This window comes from Ixodes scapularis, unplaced genomic scaffold (assembly GCF_016920785.2).
Source record: "Ixodes scapularis isolate PalLabHiFi unplaced genomic scaffold, ASM1692078v2 ptg000292l_1__unscaffolded, whole genome shotgun sequence".
Taxonomy (NCBI): domain Eukaryota; kingdom Metazoa; phylum Arthropoda; class Arachnida; order Ixodida; family Ixodidae; genus Ixodes; species Ixodes scapularis.
This window is the reverse complement of record NW_024609951.1, coordinates 1,700,119-1,728,032: the sequence shown is the minus strand read 5'-3', so window position 1 is coordinate 1,728,032 and position 27,914 is coordinate 1,700,119. Positions and strand designations below refer to the sequence as shown.

Here is a 27,914-nt window from a genome sequence, read left to right as displayed (position 1 = left end):
CCTCCCCCCCTCCCCCCCCCTCCCTCCCCCTCCCCCCTCCCTCCCCCCCCCCCCCCCCCATAAACTATTTACACCTTGTCGCTGTAAAAGGCTGGTGGCCACCGTCGAGACATAGCCGGCTAGCTTTCTTTGCCTCACCTTACCATAGGCAAATCGTAAGCTCAGCGACTGTGACCCGATAACTTAAAAAAATTGTCACCCACCACGAGTGCTTGTGCACAGCCGAGCCGGCGTCAAACGGGAAGAGTCCGCGCCCGTAGCCGTTATGTAAGTCCAATCTAAGGTGAAACGAAGTAAAACTGTTTTCCGCTCTCCACCGGCGACGCCAGCTGGTATCCTAATAATATGAAAAGAGGCGATTCGAAATGTGCTTCTTAGAATACAAAAATATCGTGTATAGATACCTGTATCGTTCAGGACAGTGTCCCACCTGTCCTCTGTTGGCGAGAACAAAAGTTACTAGTCAGGAACTCTTTCAGCAATTGACTCTACTTCGTTCTTAGCCAGTGAGCTACATAATTACCCAGTCGGTTATCTTGAAGAGGACTGTGCCCGCAGTAACGGCACCAGCCAAGTTGGCTCAGTAGTGGTGGTCGTGCTGGTCGTGCCGGCAGAGCGGCGGGCGGTGTGAACCCATCGAATTCACATGCTTCCTCATGGTTCCCGCCTCGAATTCCTTTGGTATCCTTCGACGTGAGCATCCTGAAGAACTAACTCACTGTCCCGCGGCTTCGGCGCATTCTCTAACATAGGCCGAGGTCACCATCATAAGAAAACAAAAGTCACCCGCAGATGCTTCCGATTAGAATCGTACTTCGTACGTTCGAAATTAATCGTCCTTGCACACCCAGACGAGAAATGATCGTTATCCGCATGCGTGCCCTCCGGCTGCGCCTGCGGAGAACGCTGGGCGGCCTCAACTGCCACCATCTAGCGGAAAGGAGAATGTTTTTTTTTTCTTTCCCGCTATTGAACGTCACGGCTATGGCCGTGACGTTTGATGGCCCCAGATTAAGATTATAGGACGAAACGCACACTCGCAACAGCTATGCACCGGAAAAAGTGCGTGACGCGGAAGATATGCGTTTTACTGGGGACCTAATGCAACTATTACGCGCGCCCTGGGGTCTCGCAAACTTAGAATAATGAAATCACGTGGGAACCTACCCTCGGCGCCAAGTATTTTGTGCTACGTTTTTAAGGGTGGGTTCCACAGTGCTGCAGCCCCGCAATGCTTCAGGAGCACGTGGCTTCGTCCTGCGTCTCATTTGCTTGCGCAAGTAGCCTTGACGTCGTTGGAGCACTGAAGAAGCTACGCTGGGTTTGACAATGTTTCACGAAAAGGTGACGTAAACAATAGTTGCAATGTAGAAAGAGCAGTGAATAAAAATAAGATAGCCCCCGGGAGTCTTCCTGGCTGAATAGTTTACACTAAAAAGGATAGAAAATAAACTGTTCTTTGCCGGATTCTACAACTGAAATGCGGTAACAACAGAGAAGCTGCACACAGCTGTGCAGGGTTACGCTACCGTGTTTAAATGTAGCGGACGATGTCCATGTGACATTGTAGCTCGCGAGATTCCACCACATCACGTGACACACAATTCGCGCTAAATTTGGCAGTAAAATTCCACGCTAACTTGTGAAGCGCCTAAAAAGCTAGGACACGAGGAAGACGAGACAGGACCAAGCGATAACTTACAACTGAACGTTTATTGAAACACACTGACTATTTGTACGCAAATTCAGGCTCCCGAAACAGAAAGGAAAACTCTTTCTCAGTGGAGTGCACTGACGGTGCACTCACGCAGCTATTCTCGCCCTTTGCTCTCATGCAAACAATTCTCTCTGCGTTTTTTTAGTTTTCCAACTATTTTTGTTTTGTGATGAGTAGGCGCGCACGGACGTCTATCACAGTGAAATGCTAGACTACCCGATGGAGAACTTCTCACAGATAACATGTACCAACTAGCCCACCTATCCACTTGCCACGCTAACCTTAGTGAAAATATTCCTCTTAATTTTTTCAGAAAATTTTTTTTGCCTTGAGTTTGGCGGGAACGTTATGGACTCATATAATATGACTACAGGTGATACTGTGGCGCTACAATGTTGGCACCAGCCTTGTACACGTTACTAAAAAAAAGTAATCGATTACAATTACTATTACTCTTGGCTAAAAAGTATTCGATTAGATTACTTGATTACTCGACGGCAAAAGTAATTGGAAATTACTTAAGGAAGTAATGGTTACTTTTCCGATTACTTCATTGTGTGAAGACTTACATCTTTAGCGCTCATGACAATGAACTGCTTCCAACCTATATTTCACATTTGCACAAGTATTGAAGAAGAAAAACTGGCTCCCTCTTCGTGGTCGTTGCACTTTCACAATGCGGACACAAGTATAAAATTCGTTTGAAGACGTTTAATGATTTGGGCGTTCGCCAGTGTGTGTCTGTGTGTGTGGGGGGGGGGGGGGGGAGGGGGGGGGGCGGAGGGGGTTCTAGATCTTGTTAAGCTTGAGCAAGGGTTTCCGCTCAAAGTTTGCGTCGCTCATTTTATTATTCACGTATGGATGAGCTCGCACGTTACACAAAAGAGCAGCAGCTCCAGGACTGGAAACGGATCATGTGTAGTATACATTAGCGGAAGAGATCGCCCCGACCACTTCTCAACTCGAAACATTTCTTTTCACAAAGACCACGTAGGGGAAATGGGGAAATATTTCAGCTGCCTTTGTTATATTTTGCATCCGCTTTAGGCATTCTTCGGTTCTGGTTCTCCTACGGGCTGCCAGTAGGTACCCTAAGCAGGATTTTTTAAATTTTTTTTATTTCTGTGTGTGTGTGCGTGAGGGGGCTAGTTTGAACGGACTCACAAAGCTACATTCTGCTTCCTCAAACTTCACCCTGAATGGCCGTTGTCGCGCACTGTGGCTTTCCTATAGTCAGTTACAGGTTAAAGGGCCCATGAAACGATTTTTGGGTTGGGATAAATCATTTTAGATTGGGATTTTACTAATAGAACATCGTTCAGTGGGCCAAAAGCAAAAAGGTAGAAAGTCAAAAGCCTGACATTCAGTGCGAAAATTTGAAAACACAGCGGACTGTTTCGTTCCTTTGCCCCTTCGTAACCGCTCTGCCTTTTCACTGGGATACATCCGCGGTCCCAAAAGCGTGTCATCGGGTCCAAACTGACGTCACACAAGACCGGACCTCATTTAGTCTCTTCACCCCTAAGCTGACATTGTGGTGGAAGCTACGCGCTTGCCGGACCAATCAGCCACCTCCGTTTCATCACCTGACTTCATTCTCTGCAGCCACATTTGCCACGCTTACGTGGCAAAAGTGTGGCTAGCCCAAGGAGCACGTAGCTTCCACAGCACTGTCAGCTTATGGGTGAACGGGCTAGGGAAAGAAACTTTTGTCTGAGTTTTGAGCCACGGGCTAATCTTCTAGGGGGACAATGGCTCTGTCCGGGTACATAAACCAGATTCCGAGCAAGAGGGGCCTCCCTTCTTTTCGTCTTCTTGAACTGTTTGCTGGAATGCGCGATTTATGAGTTGAGGAGGAAAGCGAAACAGGAAAAAGTTGGAAAATCGTTTCATGACCCCTTTAAGAAGGTAGCGGCAAATGCCCCTCAAAGGGAATCGGATATCCCTCCGCCACCTCCGCATCCAATAGCGTCCCACCGTTTCCGTGACGTCGCGGCCAACGCGCGAGGAGGGTCTTGCCTTTCTGTACATATTTGCTTTATCTCTCGACTTTGACTTAGCACTGTGGGAGCCACGAGAGGGAGATTAGAGTTCTCTCCCACCGACGGAAACAAATACGACTTTCGGGGATTAGCTTCCCCCCCGATGGATACAAAGGCTGCTTTCAAGGGCTCGGTTCCCTCTCCGATGAATAAAAAGGCCGCTTTCTTAAAAAGTGGGATCGGAGACAAGTGGGAATCCATTGAAGCGGAACAAGGAGCGTTTCCAGTGAACTCTTCTTTCGACTGCGGAGAGATTTGAAACGGGCGCATCACACTTGTGAGAGGAGCTTCTCCTACCTTCTTGACTTGTAACCGACTATCACCTTTTCCGTCTAACCTCGACCCAGCGCGTAACGTGCATAGCCTCGACTCGGCGACTCGGCGCACGGCGGGAATAGTTTTTCCGGTTCTAACACTTCCGGTATGCGGGAGCGGGCCTAGCCGGCTGGCAAGATGCTGAAGTGGTGCGCGTTAAATGGGTTTCGAAGCCCTTGACAGCGAAGTGAGTTGTAATAAGGTGGGTTAATAAGTCGATGTATCATGTCCGCGCATATTTGGTCATCGGGCTGCCACTGCGCAGTCGTTGGCTGCAGCAGCAATTTCCGAAAACGGAAGATAGCGCGCGACAAATTGTTCACCGAACACAAGAAGTCGCAAAGCGAATGCGGCTGTATACCGTAGACACTTTGCATCGCTTCCCCGCTGATATCAGCGGGGAAGCAATGCAATATCAGCACATAAAAAAAGCAAATAGGCAGAATAGAAACGGACATCTACAAGTGCAGTAATAGGCCTCGAAAAGTCAAATGTAGAACGAATTTTGCAGCTTGTGGTGCAAATGTAAGACCCTGGGTGTAATGATTGTTATTGGCTACTCAAGTTTTGTTTTTCATTCCGTTCATTCCTACGAGGATGTGCACTATAATTTTGTGTGTTGCTCGGTAGCGACGCCTGTTAAAATACGTTAATGGAAACATTACGAAGAGGGCGAAAAATCGTCGTCGCCCTCCCCGAGCCCCCCCCCCCCCCCCCCCTTTCACCCCCATCTCCTGAATAGTTCCGACGCATACGAAGTAGAGATGTCCCGGTAACTAGCGCTCGTACCTCGACGGTGCACCATAACTATAAACCGTTCGGCCCACGTCGCCAACTCCCATTGTGAGTATTTCTACGATTAAACGATGATACTTCTATGCCCAGGGTCGCCCTCGCTCGCGCATAGAAACCCTCCGTTAGTCATTCGCAAAAGGCTGTCATTCTCCACACACAACAACACGCGAAGAGTAAACACTGGTAAACGTCCTCAAAGAAAAGTGAACATGCCTACGATTTCGATTACCGGCGACGCTGGCGACGAACCTCTCGGCGCTGTTGGCGCAACAACGGGCGCCATGAAGGCGAATAAACACGCCAGAACGCCAGAGTAATTCACACTTTCAATAACAAACAAATTAGGAACTCACTAAAGGGAAAACAATGAAGACACGATGCACGGGGTCAATGGGGACAACGCGGGAGCTAGGAACAACGCTGCTCTCCGCATACCGAAATGGGCGCACAACAATCCTACGCCAGACGGCGCGGCTGTCGCTGCAACACGCAAGATGGCGACGACTATGCGGAAAAGGTGTATAGGGCTCTCCACTCCCAGTCCCAGCTCAAAAAAAAAAAACAATAAATAAATAAAAAATAAGAAAACGGACATTTCACAGAAACAAGTACATATAAAGAGATTGACCTCGTTTCCTACAGCTCCGCAAAATTTTTTCTTTTTTCCGTTCGAAAAAAAAAAAGCAAAATTTATTTTTGTCATTTCATAAAAAAAAGGGGTGTGCCGGGGGGGGGGGGGGGGGGGGGGGAGTCCCGTGGACGAATTGTAACGGTTACAAGTAATTTTATTACTTCAAAAAGTAATCAGAGTACTCTTCTGATTACTGCCGAATAAAAGTAATCAACTAATTACAAAATTACTCCAAAAAGTAATCGATTACAAGTAATTTGATTACTTGTAATGCGTACGGTACAAGTCTGGTTGGCACTCAGATTACCCCCGAAACCTGGCGGAGAAATTTCGTACAAAATTTTTCGGGCTGCGACGCACACGTACAAAAAACACACCGGATAGACTGCGAAACCTTGCGAGCAACGCCTTTCGCGAAATGGGAAGATAAGGGAGAAAAAAAAATAATTTAAATATACAATATAAAAATGCCCCTCACTGCACTACTAGTCATAAGAAGTCGTTAACTTGTACTAGATAAATTAGAAACGGGAACACTGTGAAGAAAAAAAAATCAGAAAATAGCATTTAAGGGCCACTGACAACCCCTGTATCGATATTTTCTGTACTTGCACACACAACTAAAAATGATGCTCAGAGATCGTCTTCAAAGTTTTAAGCTTGGGAGAGCTGTACTGGGGGGGGGGGGGGGGGGAGGGGGGGGGGGAGAGGGGGGCAGAAAATGAATATAAAGACAAAAGGCAGATTTGAAAATTCCACCCGATTTAATCACGCAGGTGGAAGTCACCATGGTGCACATGGTGACTTCAACAAGGCAAAGATGAATTTACTATGGGGAATGCACCCTACACCGCTTATTGGCAATAGATTGCTGGTTTACCGCGGCGATCCTTCCCCGAAGAGACAGGGAAACTCCACGTCCGAGAGAACGCATGCGCATCGCACTCTCAGCGATGCCGCAACTTTGCGCTTCCGCCGAGGGACAGGTTTGTCGCCGATGCTGCGATAAACAAGATTCGCAAAGAAAAGTGTCTCTGCTGTCTCGAGTGTTTCTTCAACAATAGATGGCGGCAGCCGTCGCTCATAAGTAAGGAAAGGCAGCGCGATTTTCGCTCTCTCCGTATCTGCTATCCGTCGAGGGCGAACCTCCCCGCCCTCCTTCCGCGCCACGTTCCCCGCCGCAATTTTTGCGCGGGGCCCACAAGGCCCGCCTAGGCTCGCGCCTATGCTTGCCAGGCCGTACTTGCTTGGTATTGTATACAATGCACGAGAGAATTTTTGTTTTTATAAGTGTGAAGACAGTTTTGTTTTTTCAACGTGAAGAAACTAGCGTCTGTACACATTTATTGGAGTCCTAAAGCACGGTGAAACGTCTCGATCGGAGAATATAATAAGGCGAGCAGACCTGCAGTCCCTCCGATGTGAAGGAAAGTTATCTAGTTCTGCTAAACGCAGATGATTAAAAAAAATGTGAATAGAGTTTCGATAAATTTTGTACACGGAAATGCACTGCAGTATTATAGTGCCTTTAGCCGTTTGTTTCAGCAAGCGCTGAGAGCCGGCACACGATAGAAAGAACCGCTTCGTGCTTTAGATAGACAGTTTTAGTCAGTGGTGTATTCACGTTTTTCTATTTTTTTCGGGAAGGGGGAGGGAGGGGGGGCTGAGGTGGCTGCGACATCCCTGATTCGGGGTGCGGGGGTTGGGAGGGATGGGGGGTCAAAGTGCAGGAGTATATTATAGGGTCGGTTTGATTTTGGAAGGGACGGGGGGAGGGTGAAGTCCCATAAGCCCCTTGGCAACTAGGACTGGTTTTAATTGATCTTAGGCAAGGACTGCCTTGATGGCGGGATCTCACGTCGTCGCTTAGAGCATAGATTGAGCACGCTCACGCAAGGTCCACAATCCCTAGCGTACGCTCTACTCAAACGTTCTAGTATCTTGAAAGATCTGCATTTGCGGCATATAAAAGTCTGCACAACGCGTGCAAGCCCAGGAATTTTCGGTAATGTCATAAGCGATCGTTTTGGCAAACCAGCAGCTTGGTTTACTTCGTACAGATATTATAAACATTGAATACTACCTGAAACTGAGCACATGGGCACAGAGGAATATGCGACGTCTGCTATTTACGTTCCTCGAGTATTTAACTATCCATCAAATACACTCACCTTGTTCGGTTGCAGTCGAAACTTTTCCGACCGATCCGGTGGAGCCATATTCTTTGTCGCTGAAGATTTTCTCTTCCCGTCGGGACGGTGAAAAATCTTCTTCCTTTTCGCATCGCTGTTTGTACAGTCCACAGCGCAGCAAGATGGCATCACATTGCCGCCGATGTCGTGGTACAAAAAAACAATAAAAAACCTACGGCAGGGCCATAATCAACGGTGCCAGTGCAATACATCGCACGAAAATGGCGACGCTTTAGAGGAGACCACTGAATCGCGTACGATCATGGGAAGGCAACGGTCACGTGTTGCGCCCGATCCAGTTAAAGCGATTGGGAAGATACATTTTTAGAGGGGAAGGTGCTGGGTGTGAGGGCTTTTTTACCCATTTTAGACAACAGTTCGCGCTACGTTTCAGTTTTTATTCATTTATTGTACATGCCTCCAAGTGCAGAAGCATTAAAAAAAAAGGGTAAAGCAAAAAAAATATATATATATATATAATTACAAAACAAGAAGACGTGGCAAAAAATACAGGCATCGAAAACATATTCTGATTTACAAAAGCTGAAGGAACATCTGCTACGAACAAATTAAATAAAAGCAACTTACTTTTATTAGCTCCAAACACTGAAGAGTAAACAGAGATTGGGGGAAAATAAAATAATCAGGTATAGTTGTGGTATCTGCTGTAAGGTGGCTGCAGTCGTTGGCTACATCCAGGATGAATGAGTAAAGAAACGTGTTCGCTTGACAGTGTGTTACTCCAACTTTATTGTTATGGTCCAGAAAAGAAGAGTAATAGGTAGGCAATGTAAGGAAATCGTCTTGTAATGACTGATGATACACTTTCTGGAACAGGTAAGGTCGAAAGGAACTCTCTACGCAATGACAAACAGGGTAACAACAAACTGGACTTCATTGATGATATGCTGTCTGTTTGACTGTAACTAGTAAGAAGGAAAAGAACGGTGTTATTTTGAACTAGTTCAAGAGTTTTATGTAGAACGGTTTGGTTAGGACTGTAAATGAATGCTGCGTATTCTAATTTAAACCGTGCAAAAGTGTCATAAAGGAGACGTTTTAAGTTGAATGGGGTCGTTCTGAAGTTCCGTAGTAGTTTTTCTAAGGTGCGGTTAGCGTTGGCGATTACTACATAAATAGGAGGTTTGCAGGTTAAAGTTGAATATATAACAACTAGATAACTTTCTGCGTTTACGGATTTATGTTTAATGTCTATCACTGTATATGCTGAAGGGCGCGTGCCTTACTGTGAAGCCCGCATTAGTTTGCGTTTGATATGGTTGAGTTCCATACACAATTTTTGCACCAAAAAGAAATATTATTTAGATCAGATTATTCAAGGCGTTCAACGTCATCGTCATACGTTTCTCGATAAATTACACTGTCATTCGGGTATGGAGCAAGGAACACAACTTGGTATATCAATATTGAGCACTTGAAAAAGAAGCGGGCCCAAAAAGGAACAATAGGGTGCGCCGGATGCCGCGTTAGTTAGAGAATAATTATTGCCATATACTCTTGTATATTGAGAGCGGTCGGTGAGAAAGCACTCAAGCCAGGTGAACAAATTAAAGCGATACTTCAACTAAATTTGAAATATTCCCGTCGTGTTCAAAAATAGGTTTAATATGATCCACAATATCCGTAAATGAAAATCGCACGTTTGTATTTTGATCCTGGTGGCTGTATTTTTCGTTATAAACGGCCCACTCTGGCAAGCGCTCGGAGAAGGCCCAGCTTAGAGCATGTGACATCCAACGCAATCGTGATGTAGGTCGTCTCAAGACGAGCAAAGCTACGGCGAGGCTGACGTCGAGAGGATGGCCTAGTCGTTCCAGCCACCGAAGCGGCTGCTTTTGTACGAATTTTGAGTGACGGGTTAATCTTCTATAATCTTCTAGGGGGATAATAGTGACTTCTGCGACACACAAAAGGGATTCTCGGGAAGAGGGGAGTTAATCCTTCCCCCCTTCTCTCGTCGTGGCCGGAGACGAGACAACCTCCGTCACTATACAGACAAGCATTACAAACGAGGCGTTAGCGACATCCACCAGGTGCTCTGCTAATCGTTTAATTCGTTTTAAAATTCCTTTTCGAGACTTTTTTAACAAGATATTGGTATGTTCCATGTAATACTACTCTTTTGAACACATATAGACCAAAAAATGAGCGCCGAAATTTCGTTGTAGTATCCCCTCAAAAAATAGGTTTAATGACGAAAGCTTAGGTATTCGTAACTCATGACTTACCATGTCAAATGCTTTATGTAAATCTAGAAAAATACGTCAGCCTGACCATTTTTGTCCAGTATAGCATGGAATGAATGGGTCAACTGGTGCAGCTGCGTCTCACACCAAAATTAGTGATGTAAGTTTTATTGAGCAAGAGCCAAAAAGAATTTGATTCTACGTAAATAAAAATATGAGAGTACAATATGTGCTTTGTGATTTTAAAGGAATAATTGATGGTGAAATTGGATAATAATTGAATGGGGGAGTCGTGTTACCGAGCTTAAGCAGTGGAACGCGGTGCTGACAATCAAGGATGGTAATGGCTATCGACCGGTAGGACTCGCTCACGTATCTTGTCAAAGAGAGAGCGGAATTACGCAAACCTGGAAAACGAGGGATTGGCTCTCGTATTCGGAGTCACAAAGTTCAGAGAATACTTCTGGGGCCGTGCATTTACTTTGGTGACGAACCACAAACCACTGCTGGGCATTTTTCACCAAAGTTGAGCTGTCTCTCACACGGCGGCCGCAAGAATACAACGCTGGGCGTTGCTGCTAAGTGCCTACTTGTATCAGATAGAGTACCGGAAGGGAGAATTGAACCAAAATGCGGACGCCCTCAGTAGACTGCCACGACCAGCAAAAGAAGCGTCTTGTAAAGACTTGCAGGAGTATGTTCTTGTCATGGAAGCCTTGGGTGACTCTTTCATTCCTTCTACAAAACTCTGGCGGTTGACTACGGTAGACCGAGCTGTTCTTCGTCAGGTGCTGAGTTTTATCCTGAAGGGCTGGCCGACTAACAAGAACAAGATCAGCAACCATCTGAGGACGTTTTACAATCGGAGGAACGATTTGACGGTGGCCCGCGGGTTAGTTCACTGGGGGCAGAAGCTGGTGATCGCCGAACATGCACGTGAGAGATTGTTGAAGCACCGACATGACACCCATGTAGGCGCATCGGAAATAAAAGCAGTCGCGAGAACCTTACAGTGGTATCCGGGCTTAGACGAAGACATTGAACAAGTGGCGCGGAGGTGTGTCACATGCGGTAAGGTAGCGTTTCTACCGCCTTCTCAAGCACCGAAGCCTTGGACAGAGACAAAATAAAAATGGTCTCGGGTTCACATCGACTTTGCGGGTAAACTAGCCAGCTACATGTTGCTCATAATCGTAGACTCGCACACAAGTGGATTAAGGTGGCGCATTAAAGACGGCCACAGCGGAGTCTACCATACAGGCCTTGCGCGCGATTTTTGCCCGTTTCGGACTGCCCCGGACCGTAGTTTCGGATAATTGTCCTCAGTTTGTCAGTGCTGAGTTTCAGGACTTTTGTTCGAGCAACAACATCCAGCACATGCGCACGGCTCCTTATTTTCCCCAGTCGAATGGTTTGGCTGAGCGAGCAGTGAGAACCGTGAAAGAGGGTTTCAATAAGTTGGAAGAGGGCAACATGCTTACAACGTTAGCACGGTTCTTACACAGCTACCGCAGAACGCCCGGAAAAGACGGAAAGACGCCATCGCAAAGATTAATGGGCTACACCATTCGTTCACGAATTGACACTCTACTACCCGTGACGTTACCAAACACTCAGGATAATCTAACTAACCCCTTTATTCCTGGACAGACAGTGTGGTTCAAGAACAACAGTCCCGGAGACAAGTGGCTTCCCGGCACAGTAGAAACAACCAGTGGTCATAGTTTGGTACAAATCAGTTCGCCAGCGGATAGCGATGCCGCCATGCAGACCAACTTCGTCCCCGCGATAGCAACTCAGAAGTTCAGGCACGGATACCCCAGGTGGACGTGACAACTGATGCTGCCGCTGCGCTCCCGACATCCCAACAACCACAACCGGTTCTTCACCTCTGAGCAAGAAAGTCGAGATTCACTCGAACCAGCAGCAAGAAGATCACGTCGAGATCGGCGTCCACCTGTTTGTCTTTGTTATAGGGAGAACGGAGTGTTGGGAAGTGACGATGCAGCAACAGAGCAATTACTGACAGCGACTAGATGGCACGAGCAAGGCCAGCACCGCTCGCACGTGTCGGTGTTTCTTTCCATGTCTGTTTTCTTCTTTTTTACTCAGGCCTTACTTTTCTGGCAATGAACCCCAGTTTTCATCATTCTGCCACACGGGTCGGTCGTGTCCACTTTATAGCAGGTAGGTTTCCATTTTATAGGCAGCGTGCCACATTCAAAAGATTCATGGAAAAGGTTGGCGAAAAATGAGTACAATGTAGCCTGTCTTAAAAATCTTGATGTAATATTATCACTTCCACATCACTATTCTTATTTCAAAGAAACAATTAACTTCACATTTCCAGCGGGCTTCATAGCAATGGGAAACGTCGGGCTAAAATAACAGCGTGGAACGTCATAAATTATATTTCCATCACCTACAAAAAAAACAACTTGGATAAAGAAAAAAAAAATCTGCTAACACGGAAGGATATTCTGCGGGCGGGACTAGCGCACCAGACTCAAGGTTAGAAGAAATTAGGTCGTCTTTAATCATGCTATTGGTCTTCCAGAACTATGTGGGTTCATTTCACAATAAGCACAGTAAAGTGTGTTTTTTTTTTTTTTAGTTTCTTTGACGTCAGCTACAGCCTGAGCATAATCGGCCTCAACCGCAAAGTATGCCTCTTACCGATCAATGAACTTACGTAATTTGGTTAAATAAGAAAGTCGTACTTTGTTATTGAAAGTATGTTTTAGGGTGTTATTAACTTATAATACCAAGGTGCTCTATCATCAGATTGAATACGCATGACGGGTACACACGCTTCGGTCAGTTCGTTCACTTTTAATCAAAACAATCCCTATTTCTTCTGCTCGCTTCACAAATCAAATTCTGGCAGATATATATCCAAATAGCGGAGGGATATTCGTTAATAAAATCAAAATTGGCTTTATAGTTTTAAGAAATAGGCTTCGCTTTTTTAATATTTATTCTGGTAGCAACTTTGAGATCAAAATTTAATAGTTAATGATCGCTTATGCCTGGGAGATATGTAATGGAAGAGAGAAGCTCAATGTGTATCGACAGAATTAATTCAATTTTGCTCGCTGTCTCAGTAGAATAGTTTGTTGGTTTCGCTACCAGACGTGAAACGATAAAGCACCGACACAGATCCAAATATTGTAAACTTACAAGGATGGAAAGTTGGGTTAGTAGGTAATAATCCATATTGAAAACCAGCGCGAAATACACACGGACAGAACGAAGAGAACGCACAGGACGTGGCGCTGTGTGTTCTCTCCTCTCTGTCTGTGCGTTTTTCGCGCTGTTTTTCAATATGAATATTGTTAACACTGAGCTGAAACAGGTTGAGCAACAGAAGGTGGGCCAGACCACCTAATATCTGAGAAAATAAAATATCATATTAAATAAATAGAATAACTAGGATATTGACACAAAAGAATTAATAACGCCATACAAATCATCAATAAATGCCATTGCGATGTTTGGGGGTGGTAAAGATGCTGAGTGGACTTTTTATGTCTGTTATTTAAAGTGATACAAACCCACACCATTTCTAGATCTGAACGAACACGTACACAAAAGGAGGGTATATGCACGGCGACACGGCTACGAGTGTGCCACCACCATATCTACCGTTTTTGTCATATCGATATGCTACATTATATGTTTTATAAACTTTGAAAGTTTCACAGCTGTAGACATTTTTACTGAGACATGTTTCTGTAAAAAAAAGTATCAGATCTGCTCTCTTAAAAGTTAGAACAGTGTTAAGTCGATCTCGTTTAAAGGCATCGTATTGTAACTTTGAGTTAACGCTTACGGTTTAGTAGGGAACGCGACAAAAGAGCACATGTCGAAACAGGCGTCGGGGCCAGACGACATTTCAAATGCATTTCTGAAAAGATATGCTGAGTGGGTGTCCCGATATCTTTTCATAATATTTCAAGCCTCTCTCCAACAATCCAAATTGCCAGCAGACTGGTTGTGTGGTAAAATTATACCCATTCACAAATCTGGAAACAAAATGACAGTCCAAAATTACCGTCCTATATCATTAACGTCGACTTGCTGCAAACTGCTGGAACACATTATTTCAAATCATGTCACTCAGTACTTAGAAGAAAACAACTTAATATACAAACATCAGCACGGTTTTAGACGGGGTCTATCGACGGTCACACAATTAATTGAGTGTGCGCATGAGTTCTCATCTGTTGTAAATGAGCGGGGTCAGGTTGACGTCGTGTTCATGGATTTTTCAAAAGCGTTCGACCGCGTGCCTCATAACAAATTAATTGAAAAGCTTCCCCTTGTGGGTCTAAACAGCAATATAGTGTCGTGGGTCCGGTCTTACCTAACTAACAGAACACAGTATGTCTACTGCAATGATGCATGCTCTACCCGCCTTGCAGTGTTTTCAGGTGTGCCACAAGGGTCGGTATTAGGTCCACTTTTGTTTTTACTGTATATAAATGATATTGCAGATGATATGCCGCCAGCTGTCCAGGTAAAGCTATTTGCGGATGACTGCATGTTGTTTTCAAAAGTGCGTACAGTCGAAGACCAAGACTTGCTTAATGCCTCTCTAGAAAAACTTTACTTGTGGTGTGAAAGGTGGGGTATGGTAATTAACTTTGATAAAACAGTATTCTGCAGCATTACCAACAAACGAAACATTTTAGAATATTCCTATAGCATAGGTGGCGTGCTACTGCGAAAGGTGGACGAATTTAAATATTTAGGTGTTATTTTTAGTTCGACCATGCGATGGAACAGTCATGTAGATTACGTTTGTTCAAAGGCCTACAAAAAGTTATTATTCCTCAGAAGACAACTTAGGCATGCCAATAGTGATGTTCGACAACTTGCGTACATGTGTTATGTTCGCCCATTGTTAGAATATGCATGCACTGTATGGGACCCGTATAGAAAATGCCACGAATCACAAATTGAAAGAATACAAAATCTGGCTCTTCGATTTATCTTCTCCAGATATAAACGTACAGAATCTGTTTCTTCAATGAGACAAGAGGCGCAGCTTGACTCGCTGGCAAAGCGACGGAAAATATCAAGGTTAAAAGAACTCTTTTCCATAACGACTGGAATGACAAAGCTAGATCCGCAGCTTTACTTGCGGCCTTCAACGTCTCGTTCCCAAAGGACTAGCAACGTCAGGGCGATTGCTCCGTATCAATACAAAAATGATGTATTTAAGTATTCTTTCTTTTGTAGGACAATAGTAGAGTGGAACGCTCTGCCAAACGAAGTCGTCAGCTGCTCTAATCTCAAGTCATTTGAATTATCATTGCGCGAATTTTTAACTGAATAATGTATGTGTGCGGAATACATCTTCAGATGTGCAGGGTGTGACGCACCACTGCATGTGCATAAGTGCTCACTTGAGTGTGAATGCACTTTGCTTGGCTTGTACAACTTATTTTTCTCTCCTGTGTTGACCGTAAGGTTCACAGTATTGTAAATAAATAAATAAAATAAATAGAACACGACAAAATATTACGGTCAAATCAACACCCGTGAAAACAGGGCGTCGTTAAAATAGCAATCGAGAAAACACACTACGTCCATTCAGAATACGGACAAAAAAAATATATGCCGAAACAGCACAGCGTAAAAACGTCACATCCACAAAAGAACCCCCCCCCCCCCCCCCACACACACACACACACTTAAAGGGACCATGAAATGACCTTTTTACTTTTTCCAGATAACTTTTACATTAAACCGTCAATGTTCACTTAATGCCGAACAGGCATCCGTTTTCGTCTCGGTTTATTAACTTTTACACAAAAAATTATTGAAATATCGACTTTTTCATTCTCTCCAACTGACCGCAAAAGAAGCCGTGACGTAGACCGTTTCCGGAACCGGAAGTTCTCTCGGCAGTAGGAGAATGGGAGTGTTAGCGGCAACGAGTTGGGGTGCGCCGGTAGGTTTTACTGCGCTGATGTCACCGACGTATTTCCTGAATCGGCGCCTCTCATCGCCGCATCGCAGCTGAGCGAAATTCAATGAGATATGTTGCGCTACAGCGACAGCAAGGGACTAGTCCCATACGCCGGTATGCCTGTTGGGAAGTGCAGCGAGTCTTGTCACCACCCCGTCATTGTTGGCAGAAGGGCCGGCCCGTGTCAGTCGTTTGCAAAGCGACGTAGATGGCGTTTTTCGCGGCCTCGGAGATGCAGGAGCGAGCCGACGTTAAAAAAGATACGTTTGATCTACGAGTGTCAGCAAGAGCCACGTAAATACCTGTTTACACTCGGAGCGGACGCGCGCGCTTGATGGAAGTCTTGTATTCGCGCTGTTGGTAAGCGCTTCGGGACCGTTCTTTTACGATTGCAACTCGATACTGACGCGACACTCGGCAAAGAAAGGTTGGACCGGGGTCGACAGTGACGTGCAGTCTGTCAGAATTAAAATGGCATACCAATAACAAAGTGTACATACCGTGTTACGAAGGCAATCCATACGGCGTTTATTTCAGCTCTATATCACACAAAACAAGAAGATAGAATCGACGAGAGTCCCTTTTCGACGAGTGTTCGTCAACGCTGCATCGGAAAACAAGGGGAAGAGATTGACCTCCTCACCTCTTAATCTAGAATTGAGGTCAGTGATCAAACTATAATACGGGAAGGGTCCACAAGGGTCGCGCGGGCATATTCCATTTAGCACGCCAGCCGGTCGTAGGCAGAAGGTCTTGCGACGAAGCAACGCAGCGCCGAGTCGGAATGCCTGCTAGGCCTATACGCTTCGTCGGAGTCGGTGAATCCAGCGTTCTTGTTCGTCGTGGTCTGTTTTAAGTACTGTTTTCTTGCTGCTTGAAGTCGGCACGCGCGGGAAGAACACGTAGAAAAATAAACGTTCAGTCAGTCAGAGTTTTGAGAGGAAGGAAAACAAAGAACATAAATGTTCGTCGGTCGCCGTCACCCAAGTAACTGGCGGCCCTGCCCTACTGCGCACGCGCAGTAGTTGCTTCGTTTACCACACGATAGATGGCGCTTGGCTCTCAGCATTATCAAATTTGGCAATTTTCGCCACACATCTCTAATTATGCTACAAAATGTGGATCTGAATATTATTTAACAAAACTTTTAGGAAACATTCGCCGGCTATTTATTGTTTACGATCGCGGTGCTGGTGAGGTAGGCTCTTACCCAATAGGCGATGTGGATTCGGCTGACGTGCACCGATTCTGCGTATGCATCGTAGTGAACAGGCGAAGGAAGGAAGGCGCAAAACAGTCCAGTTTTCTTTTAAAAGTTCTATAGCAAATAATTTTTTTGGGCTCCCTATTTTTGTGTTTTTGTGTTTCTTTTCACACCTTTTACGACGTGCGGTGGATGAAACTCGATTTTAAAATCATTTCATGGTCCCTTTAACGTTGTTGAATACGGGGTTTATGTCGCGAAGCAACTATGGCCATACTGCGCCAAGCTTGTTTAGTTCAAACGTGCTCAGAACTCTTAACGTATGTACATATATATTGTGACGATGAAGACGACGACGCTGCGGCAGTGGTGTTCATTACTATCGCGCGCTCGGCCCACATGCCCACGGCCCTGCCGCCATTAAATAATTCGGCTTTAATATGAGGACATCCATGTCTTCTCCTGCCGGCCCCGCATCTCCGTAACATTTGGTGGGGGTACCGATCCTCTCGTTTATCTCCACCAACCTTGGCGCCGTCTGTGGAACCGCTGATCTCCAGCCCACAGCCCCCGCCTCAATTAAGCCGCAAAGACAGGACAACATGAAGAACTGACGGACGCAAGCGAGGAACCATTAAGAGTGTAACAGGGTGACTTATGAACGCGTTTGCGAGACGATGCTTGTGACGACTGAGACCTACGAGAATTGACGAACCCCTGCTCCGTCCCCTGCCCAATCTTGTAACGGCATGACGGACGTTCCCCAGCCAGGACAGTGTCGTCGCGGGGCTGTGAATGGTGAAGAGGTCGGTGATGCTGCAGAGCGTCTACCGGCCATGAAACTGCCGCAGGTTCTCATATTTTGTGGCGCATTGCTTCGTCCATCTGTGTCTTCATCTGTTTCTATCGTGTATGCGTGCACGTTTTCTATGTGTTTTTATTCATCGTCTGGGTCGTCCTCTTCTAAGGGGGGGGGGGGGATAATGTGACGATGAAGACGACGACGCTGCGGCAGTGGTGTGCGCTACAATCGCGGGCTAAGCCCGCGCGCACTACCCTGCCGCCATTAAATATTTCGGCTTCATTATGCGAACATTCATGTCTTCTCCTGCCAACCCCGCATCTTCGTGAAAAAAATAAAATATATTTATATATTTTCTTCAGCATTCTTACTTTGTGTTGTAATGTGCGCAATATTGTATTATATATAGCTATCATTGGCAAGGCGCAAATGATTTGTAACCCCTTGAATATTTTAATATTTAGCGGGAGATGCGATGGTACCTAATTAATCATAGTTTGCCTCAGTGCGTTATCGCTTTAAGTAAACTATATTATAGAGGTCATTATTCTTTCATAGAAATACTGTAGTCTGACTTACAATTTACAAACATAACAAAAGACAAGAATGAAGTGTTTAACAGTACTCTGCATTAAATGTGCATTCTCTTTTCACGTTGAGTTCACATAGCGAAAGAGAAGCTGTAGCCCTACATTGTGTCAATAAAGGGTTGTGTGTCATAGTTGCATAGTATTACACTTCGTAGCTTCTCAGAGATCCTTGAGTAGGGCTTCGAGCCTGACGCAGCACATCCTCTCTGGCAGTATATCACTACGCATGCCGTTACTTCGGAGAACTTCCGAGTCAAATGCGTTACACAAAAACTATAGATATGAACCTCTAACTACTAGTGAATGTGAGTGAATTGAACGGTTGGAAATGGGACCGTGCAGCCCAATTAACAAAACACGATTAAAAAAAATTTTCACAGTATGAGGCCTCCGTTTACAATTGTCGTTTATACAAAAAACGGTCTAGTAAGTTTCTAATTCTTACCACAGTATTTTGCTGTCCCTATCACCCTTCCATTCTCCGAAGCTGGTATGGCACAATGTTGTCAATAAGCTTTCTTGACGCTATGCGGCTTTCGTTTCTTTTTTTTTTTTTTCGTTTTCTTCGTTCTGCTGTTTTTGTAGGTTCTCTTTTGTTGAGGTGGTGTTTTGAAGGTGCGCTTTTCTGTTACGAACTACTTTAAGACATGCTGTTTTGTCTAAGCCTTATTTTGACGCCCTGTTGTTTTGGCGAGTGCTGTTTTGACGGCGCTGTTCTGTAGTGTACTATTATGTCGTATGTTGTTTTTCATAGTGCCGGTTTTGTAAAATGGAGCATTCCTTGCTTTTAGTTTTTCAGATTCATTGCCTACAATACAAGAAACCTATACCAATAAAAACAGCAGGACACAGGACAACTGTAAAACATAACAAGCAGCTAATATGCGTGAGAGCTTATAAACACCTGAAAAATAGTAAACGACTGTGTGTGCTGTCAACCCCAAGCAAAAAAAAAAAAAAGAACTACGAAAATCAAGTCTAAAGGAAGCGGGAGCAAAAGCTATACGCGACTTTCAGCTCTTCTTGTTGTCTTAAATTACACTTTGCTTCACGTGCTTCTGCGAGGAAAACCGTGGAAGCAAAAAGGTCCCAAGGTTACCTCCCCCACAACGTAAACATAAAAGAACATAAGTAACAGCGTGGAGGGACAAAGCTGTCAGCGCCAACGCAATGGCAGCTTGCTACATTAGGCTACCTTCCTTGTTCCGTGTCCTAAAATGAGTTGCATTGTGTGGGGCCTTCTTTTTTTCCAGTTCAGATAAATAGTCTCTGTATTTTGTCTCGGCGTCCCGCGTGAGCTCTTGCCAGAAGTTTATGAAGAACCATGCAACTAAGCCTGTTTTCGTTGGACGCAAGAATTCCTTGCTATTTTAAATTAAAAAAAAATGTAAACATTGTTTGGCACTGGTCAAATAAAGCGTCGTGTCTAATATTATTGAATTTAAAAATAAAGAGGAAACATTGGCCTAATTCCTTGCCTACTACAATGACTGTACATGCACAATTAATTACGGAGGAATATAAGAATAGATTCATTGGAGGCACAAACATGCATTACTTAGCGTCAAAATACAACTCGCTTCATAATTTTCCTTAATAAAGCTCCCATAGTATCAAAAAATCCTCTTTTATAGTTTTATTAAAATTGCAGACTGCCTAGAGGTGGACTTTTGTTACGTCAAATATGATTTTAGTGGGTTCAATATATTAATTTTCAAACGGCGTACAATTATATATAGTGCACTAATATTCCTGCTAATTTTTTTGCCTAATCTTTGATGAAGCTTTATTGATACAATAATTTCAGTATTAAGTTCCCAGTATTCGCTGCACGCCACAAGCCATGTTTCTACGTGTTTCTTACGAAACTTTCAGCCAAATTCCAACAGATTCACTGATAAAACGCCAAGGAAACTGTAACGACAGATTCAGAAACACCGACGGAATATTAAAGTCTACAGCTTACAAAAGACATCAATGAAAGCGACTGATGTGGTATGGCCTACGCCAAATTTTTGCGAAGTGTTTGTCTAGCGATACGCTTCAAGCATTGGAGCTATTCTCCGAATAAACAGAACCTAGACTTTGAACTATATATGGTTTATTGGTGAGTTGATGAGCTGGAGGGTAGTTATGATGTTTGTCACAGTTTTGAACGCTGGCTCTCACGGGCTTTTGCGTTTGCTCTTCATTGTGAAGGAGCGTGAGAAAATCAAAAACGGCTTTCAAGTATACGCCTGATTGCAAGAGCACTCTGTGGAATCCACCAGGATGATACTGCTGGGTGAAAACTCTGCGTGCTTGCTCGTATGAAACCCAAACCGGGACGCTATGCGCTCAATGGACTTTTAACCCAGTTACCCGAACTCCCGAAAAATGCTGGGAAGGTAGATACGCACGTTGCGCGCGCTCGCCTATTTGAATTACGTAATCGAAGTCAATAACACAAATAAGACGGAGAAACAGACGTTCAAAGTGCCATATCCGTTGAATTATTTCGATTGAAACAGCTACTGCCAGAGACACCAGCGAGTACAGCGACCGTTACTACACTCGAGCGTTCCCCTTTGTACTTGGCTTATTTACAGAAAGATCCAGTGTGCATAGTACATATTTCTTCTCAGATCCTCGCGCTCTGTTGATACTACCTGCAAGTACAACCGGGTATGTAGTGAGCAAATTTCTTCATGTAAGTGACAATATAGGCTCAGCAGATATATTCTGCTAGGAAATCTAAAAAAAGCGTATAAACGCCGACGCATGCAAGGTTGTCATATTCATTGACATTGGGATGGGTTTGTCTCCCTAAAATGAAAATAAAAAAATTAAATGAAAATTTTTTTTTTTTTTTTTTGCAGACACTAAAACACGTGTTATCATAATCTATTTTTTTCCGTCGGAGTTTCGACAACGACGGTTATAGAAATACTACATTGGAAACATGCGGTATTATAGGGTGCTCAACTGGGAACAAAGAGACAAAACTCACATTTCACAATAAACTAGGTCTACGATAATATTGTATGAATAAAAAAATTCACGGCTGTCAAACAAAAGTAAAACGTCTTTTCTTTTACTTTTTCTTTTGTCTCTCGGTGCAGGGTGTGATACGGGCTTCGGGCACTTGCTGGCCAAGCGGTTGGCAAAGGAGGGCTTCTATGTATTTGCCGGCTGTCTGTTCTCTGACGGTGCCGATGCCAAGGAACTGAGGTCTTTGCCGAACGTGCACGTTCTTCAGCTGGACGTCACCAAGGAAGGCCAGGTAGAGCTCGCCTTGGAAGAGGTCAGAAAGAGCTTGGGATCCAGAGGTAAATGTATTCCAATCAAGAAGATTATAAATGAAAACGTCGACTTTGTCGCATTCAGTTGATCTTGTGTTACACGATTTGACTTCTTAAAAAAGGCGGGTTGCCCTCACCCCTCCTGTTGAGTTCTATTAATTCAATAGATTGAGAGTAGTTCCTCCCGGAGTGGAATGCTACCAATCGCGCGTTAACTTGAAAGCAGTTCATGGAGTGCTACAATTCTTATATAAGAAGTTCCCATACTTTGGGTGCCTTCATGTGCGCTCTGGCTAGGCTGATGACATCCGGCCATCCTTTTTCACGAACGGTTCGTTCATCTTTTGTTTCAAAGCGCGTGAAAAGCATCTGTCGGTACGGGTCCCGGGCGTTCACTGTGCACGGCGACATTTTTTTTTTAGGGCTATTTTGCTGTACGTTTGCTTGAGCGCGTGGTGTCGGCAGGGGATACTACGAAAAATCTCATCAGAACAAACGGAAGCGTATTGAGGCACCCTACCCGTACTAAGTATCCTTGATAATATACACTGGAGTCCTACTAAGGTAGACAAAGGTACATGCGTTGGCACATGATTTTGTCTCATCCTGCAGTTGGACTTGCTATCGTATAGAATGACAAAATGGGTAGAGCGGTGTTATCGCGCTGTCTGTAAACAAGCCCCCACGAGGCGTGGGGCCGTTCTCTACAAGAGGTATGGGGATTTTGTGTGCTCAGGAACACAAGTCTCGTGAAGCAAAGCTTCTTTGCATGCGCCCTGTAGACAGCATCGGTAGCGTCGCCCTGTGACGTCGGGGCCGCGTGTTACTGTATAAGTTATAACATATACATGGTGTTTTCTTTTGATTCGAACAATTTTCTTTAAGGTAGCGAATGTTAGACAAGTACCGTCTTCACCGGATATTTTCAGGCTTGGCGGGCATTAGATTCAAAATTATTCGTCAGGGTAAGTTGACTAATTAACTAACTCTGTCGATTAACTTTTAAGTTCTATGTTTTAGGTGTTATATTGTAAATTCAGTATCGTTGAAAATCACTATCGGATGCCAGATTAATTGAACAAGTTTGAGATAAAGTAACGCTATTTTTAATACAAAATTCGATCAACTATCAGTGTTCTTTTTTTTTTTTGCCCGATTTAAACGTTTCAAGCGAAAACAGCGCCGCAATCACTGCCCACAATGATGGTTCGAAGAGTGACACAGTGGTTTCATTTTGTGTCACCATTTCTGTTGTCGGCGCATTCATCAGCAACATGCGGCCGAGATAGTGACCGCACGATTGAAATGACTTCGTCACTCTTTGAAGCGTTATTGAGGGCAGGGTGTGGGGCGATCTAGCTGAGCGCAAGTTTTAAATCGGGCGGAAAAAAAGGTGAAAATTGTTTCGATCATATATAGTAAAAGCCACTACCGTTTCGCGATTCTTTAAACGTTTTTCCACCGCTAATAGTAATTGCCATCTATATTGTAATTCTAAAATCACCACTAAACCTCATGATTAAAAAGAATTGATTAAAAAATATTAGTTAATTAGTTAACTTACCATAAAGATTATTTCCTCATCCAATGTCCGCCGAGTTTGATAAATACATGGCAAAGACGGCACTCGTCTTAATCTCACTTCCTTTCTAAACAAACGAATATATCTCCGAAATAAAATCAAGGGGTTTAAGGGGGATGGGGTATACACAAAAAGGATGTTTCCCGTGTAGCGAAACTCAAAGCATATGTTCAACCATTGCGCCGCGGCGGTGCTGTCGAGGCCTATAAAATGATAGCCCTAAACAATAGGCCCAAAAAGCTTTGTTTAATATTTTTTTTATTTACCACGATTACAAAGCTTTTGAGCCTCAAATCTTAGCGTTGCTCATTACTCTGCACTAGAAAAGCGGCTGTAGTGATGAAAAGTGCAATGAAATAATGAAGAGAATTACAGTTTACACTATCAGCTCCCAGTGTCTGATGCCCAAAGAAGTGCTATCGCATATAAAACACAAGGCGGCGGCGCGTTCGCCGGACTCAGTCGATTTAAATGATGACAACACACGTGCAGAAAGTTGGCAAATGCCGTGACTTTGCGCTTTGTCACTGCGTGATTGACCCCATTGGCTCGTAGCGTCTTCTACAGGTTACGTAAGGGGAAACCAAGTACACCAGTTTTTTGCCGGCAAATGACCCTGACTCGAAATTGATAATTGAGAATTCAGTATAGTAGACACCGTACACGTCATTGGACTTAGCACAGTGCTGCCCAAGGGCAGTTGAAATAACATTCGTTTAAATGTCAATTGATGAATTAACGACGAAGCACGCCATCATGGCTCCGACATGCAGTGATGTTGAGTATAAAACATCACGCGTGGAGGTTTTATAAATGTTATAATGCGTCGTGCACACTGCAGAAGTTACACTACAAATATCACGTGAGGTATCTTCTTCCGAGACAACTGGAAGTCCCAATCAATTTTTTTTTTCTGAACATCCGTTTCGCGCTAAAAAGAAGTGGCCTTTAAGGCAAGTGAAGCACTGTCACCCAAACTACGTTTGTGGGAAAACAGTGTTATCACAATGCATTCTAAGGCAGTTTCACGTGTTAGAGTTTAAAAACGCGAATACCTTTCGTCGATCTATGACTCTGCGTTAATTCATACATCGGTTGAGGTGGCACAATCAATTCAAGAATTCTCTGAATACGTGGCATGCAAATCAAGGAGGCCCAGTAGGCGTCCAATGGTACTCAAGTGTCACTGAGTTAATGGAGAATTTTAGTGAACTGCTTTTGCACCCCCTATGGTACGATGGGCTCACCGGCACGAAATGCTCATGCGCTAGAGCAGAAGACTGTCATATCCGCGCTTCGTACCGGAGGACCCTTCGTACCGTATCGGAAGTCCAAAAACGGTTTTCTAAAAGTTCCGAATAAGCCGTAACTTTGTAGATATTTAAATGTCCTTTCTTTTATGTGTACTGTAATCATTGTGACGCAGATGTCAGGGGTATACAATGAACGCATCGACCGTGCGCCGAGCACCGCTTGCAATTCTGTAACTGTTGCGAAAATCAACCGCGAGCCAAACAAAAATCGTTACCAAGGTTTGCCGCTGGGGACTGGTCGTTCGCTGGTTACAAGACTGCCCGATTTATTTTTTTAACCAGCTGCAACACGAAAAAAGAACCTGTGAACCTTTAGTTGTTTCCGTATTCGGTATGGTAAAGCAATCAACGGAGTTGTTTAAAAACGCGTTTGTGTGCGATCAACAGCAGCGGTATTCCCTGACCGTCTTTAATAACACGTCACGATCTCCTGTGTTCATTGCACTCCAGACACATAAAGCCGCTTCTCGTATTTTTTCCTTCTCAATTGCAGTTCTTTGGTCTGTGGTGGCCAATGCTGGCGTGCCCAACATTGGCCCCATTGAGTGGCAGACCATGGATCGCATTCGGTCCGTGTTCGACGTGAACGTCTTCGGCACCACTCTCGTCTCCAAGAGGTTCTTGCCGCTGCTTCGAGACTCAAAAGGAAGACTCGTCATTGTTTCCAGCGGGTTAGGTTAGTGGGTTTTTGATCGAGCCACTTCAGCCGGCATAATTGCGCAAAGAATTTCCGTGAAACAGTTGCACTAACTATTCGAATAGACGGCCCTGCATGGTCACCCTCTCGAGTAAAATAACCCAAGAATTTCATACGTAAGAAAATTTAGCCGAAATGTTGCTGCTGTGTCGAAATGTAATATATTTTTATATCAAGTTACAATACCTTTTTTGTATTCAGATAAACTAAACAGGCGCATACTATGCAGTTGACGTAGTGCTTTTTATTGCGTCCCGTTTTGTTCTTCGACGTCGCCTCTACATGTTTACTTTGTGGGATGGTCGCGGGTGGTAGTAACCGAAGGTTTCAGCGGCTGTTTCTAAACGGGAGACCCCAAGCCTACTCTCAGATCCCACAGCTTTCTTTCGAGAACACCGCTATGCGCGGGTCCGAATGATAGCCGCGCAACTGATCGCTTCTCTAAAAAGAAGGACCACATACCATAATAGGACTGCGTCCAATTGAGTTTCTTAGAAAGCCAAAAGACACACTGTCCCAAAAACCCCGCGCCGACAAGGTCAGATGAAAGACTCATCCTATCGACACCGTTCCGAGAGCGCAGTCCAGAGCAAGCAAAGGAAGAGCTATGCGACAGGTCCGATCTCTGTCGTATCCAAGGGAGGGGTCACTCTGATCCCGAAGTCGGGAACGCTCGTCAACTTCCTCCCTCCGCGGGCGTCATCCATACCCAAAACAACTAGGTTCCCGGATGAGCGGGGAAACAGAAATAGCCCCCTCCCCCCCCCCCCCCCCCCCCCCCCCCCCCCCCCAGTAAAGAGTAAAGAGGAGAGCCCCCCAATCCAGGCGGTTCTCCCACGCTTCAAGAACAGGTTGGAGTTCACGGGAACCAAGTCGAGCGTTCCAAACCACGGCCGTTATACCGGCCATCGGGGAAGGGTGAACAACGGTACGCACAACTTAGGACACATTAAAAAAATACAGGCACCCCATTGCAGTGCTTTGTTCAGAGTATGACTTACGAGCGCCTTAATGGAGGTTACTCGGAGGCAAAGTCACTGTACAGTGAAACCTCGGAGGAAAAATGATTACATTATATGTCTCAGAGTAGGAGTATCAACGTTGAATTCCTGAGCGCTACTTCAGCTCAGAGCTTCCTTTCCAGAAGATATTTCTCGAATTATATATTTAGTAAAATTAAACATCTTGAAATGATATGTATTTCACGTCAACACGACGGAAAATAAACATGATACAAATAAAAAATCGAATTATTTTAATTTTATTTTAGGTGGTAAAACGTCGTCGATTTTCATGAATACTTTTAGAATCGAGTAAAGTTTTCTCTGAAATAATCATAATATAGTAACTATTAATGAGGTAAAATCTCCAAACCAAAACACGCCGAACAGTGTAGCTACGGGCTTTGGAAACTTACACGGGATAAAGACATAAGCACTTTTCAATTACAAATGAATATTTTATCGCAATAAAATAAACATGTTATTGACATAGATGTTCGCATATCGGATTTTGATCAGCAAATGCTGACCTACTGATGTTAGCTGGCGTTCTTTTATATCTGGAAATTCAATCACAGCCCACTTTTTCATCTCTCAAAACGCACAGGTCGGGTGACCTTCGATCAATCGACGGTGTATTCCATGACCAAGCACGCTGTAATTTCACTGGCGGACGGACTACGCAGGCAGTACTACCAGCGCGGGGTCCACGTCATCACCATTGAGCCCGGGGCCTACAGGTATCCTGAACTTCCAATTTTATTAACTTAGAAAAAAAAAAAAAAAAAAAGGAAGCCGATTGTCAGGTATGTTTTTTGCGATATTTAGTCTTTGAAATATACATTTTATATTTTTTTATATAGTTTGTCCAATTCTGGCGAGTCGAAGTCTCGATAGTTAACTGTTATTTGCTGTGAAATCTCTCCTTGTTCTGACTACTCCAAACTTGGTGCAAAGTTATCTTTTGATCTTTTCCTCATTGCCATTCATCAACCCGGCCATAACTGACAAAAATGTTTGTTATATCATAGCAAGTAGAGAACAAACCACGTGGGTACCACCAAAAATGAGATCTCATCCTCGCATCAAGTAACTAGTGTTTTCAGAAGGTTAATTAGTATAAAAATAAGTATGGCAAGTAAGTCGAACCATTCAGGGTTGCTGATTAGTAAACTTGGATATTCACCCACTGGAAGAGTTCGATATAAAAGTAGCAGTTTCGACTTTGTCTTGGAGATATATTTTACGAAATATTAAGCCTCCAAGATGAAATATCTTGCACTGAAAGGACCAGCGTTGATGGATCTGCCTAAACCAGTGGTGGCAGTAATGAAATTCACTAATAAAATTACCTATTAAAGCAATTGCTAATGTAATTATTTTCAGGTGCAGGTAACTTAATAATGTAATTAATTATATTGGGGTGGTAATGGGGTTTCTGTTTCAGGTCTACTTTCGAACGCAAAGAAAGACGGAAGATTTTAGTGACAAAAATAAAAGAGGTCCAAAAAGGCTAAGGGGGGGGGGGGGGGGGGGAGGGCGGATGAGAAAATAAATGTAAAAACGAT

At 44.3% G+C, this 27,914-nt stretch overlaps 1 protein-coding gene across 1 annotated transcript in view; it reads left to right on the top strand.

Annotated features, from left to right (window-relative positions):
* The window catches only part of LOC115313313 (D-beta-hydroxybutyrate dehydrogenase, mitochondrial-like), a 33,790-nt gene extending 6,673 nt beyond the window's left edge, over positions 1-27,117 (top strand). The window contains exons 2-4 of the mRNA XM_042287754.1: positions 21,574-21,780; positions 25,142-25,324; positions 26,954-27,117. Coding sequence (XP_042143688.1) covers positions 21,574-21,780; positions 25,142-25,324; positions 26,954-27,117 — 554 coding nt within the window. The remainder of the gene's footprint in view (positions 1-21,573; positions 21,781-25,141; positions 25,325-26,953) is intronic.
* The last annotated feature ends 797 nt before the right edge of the window (positions 27,118-27,914 follow it).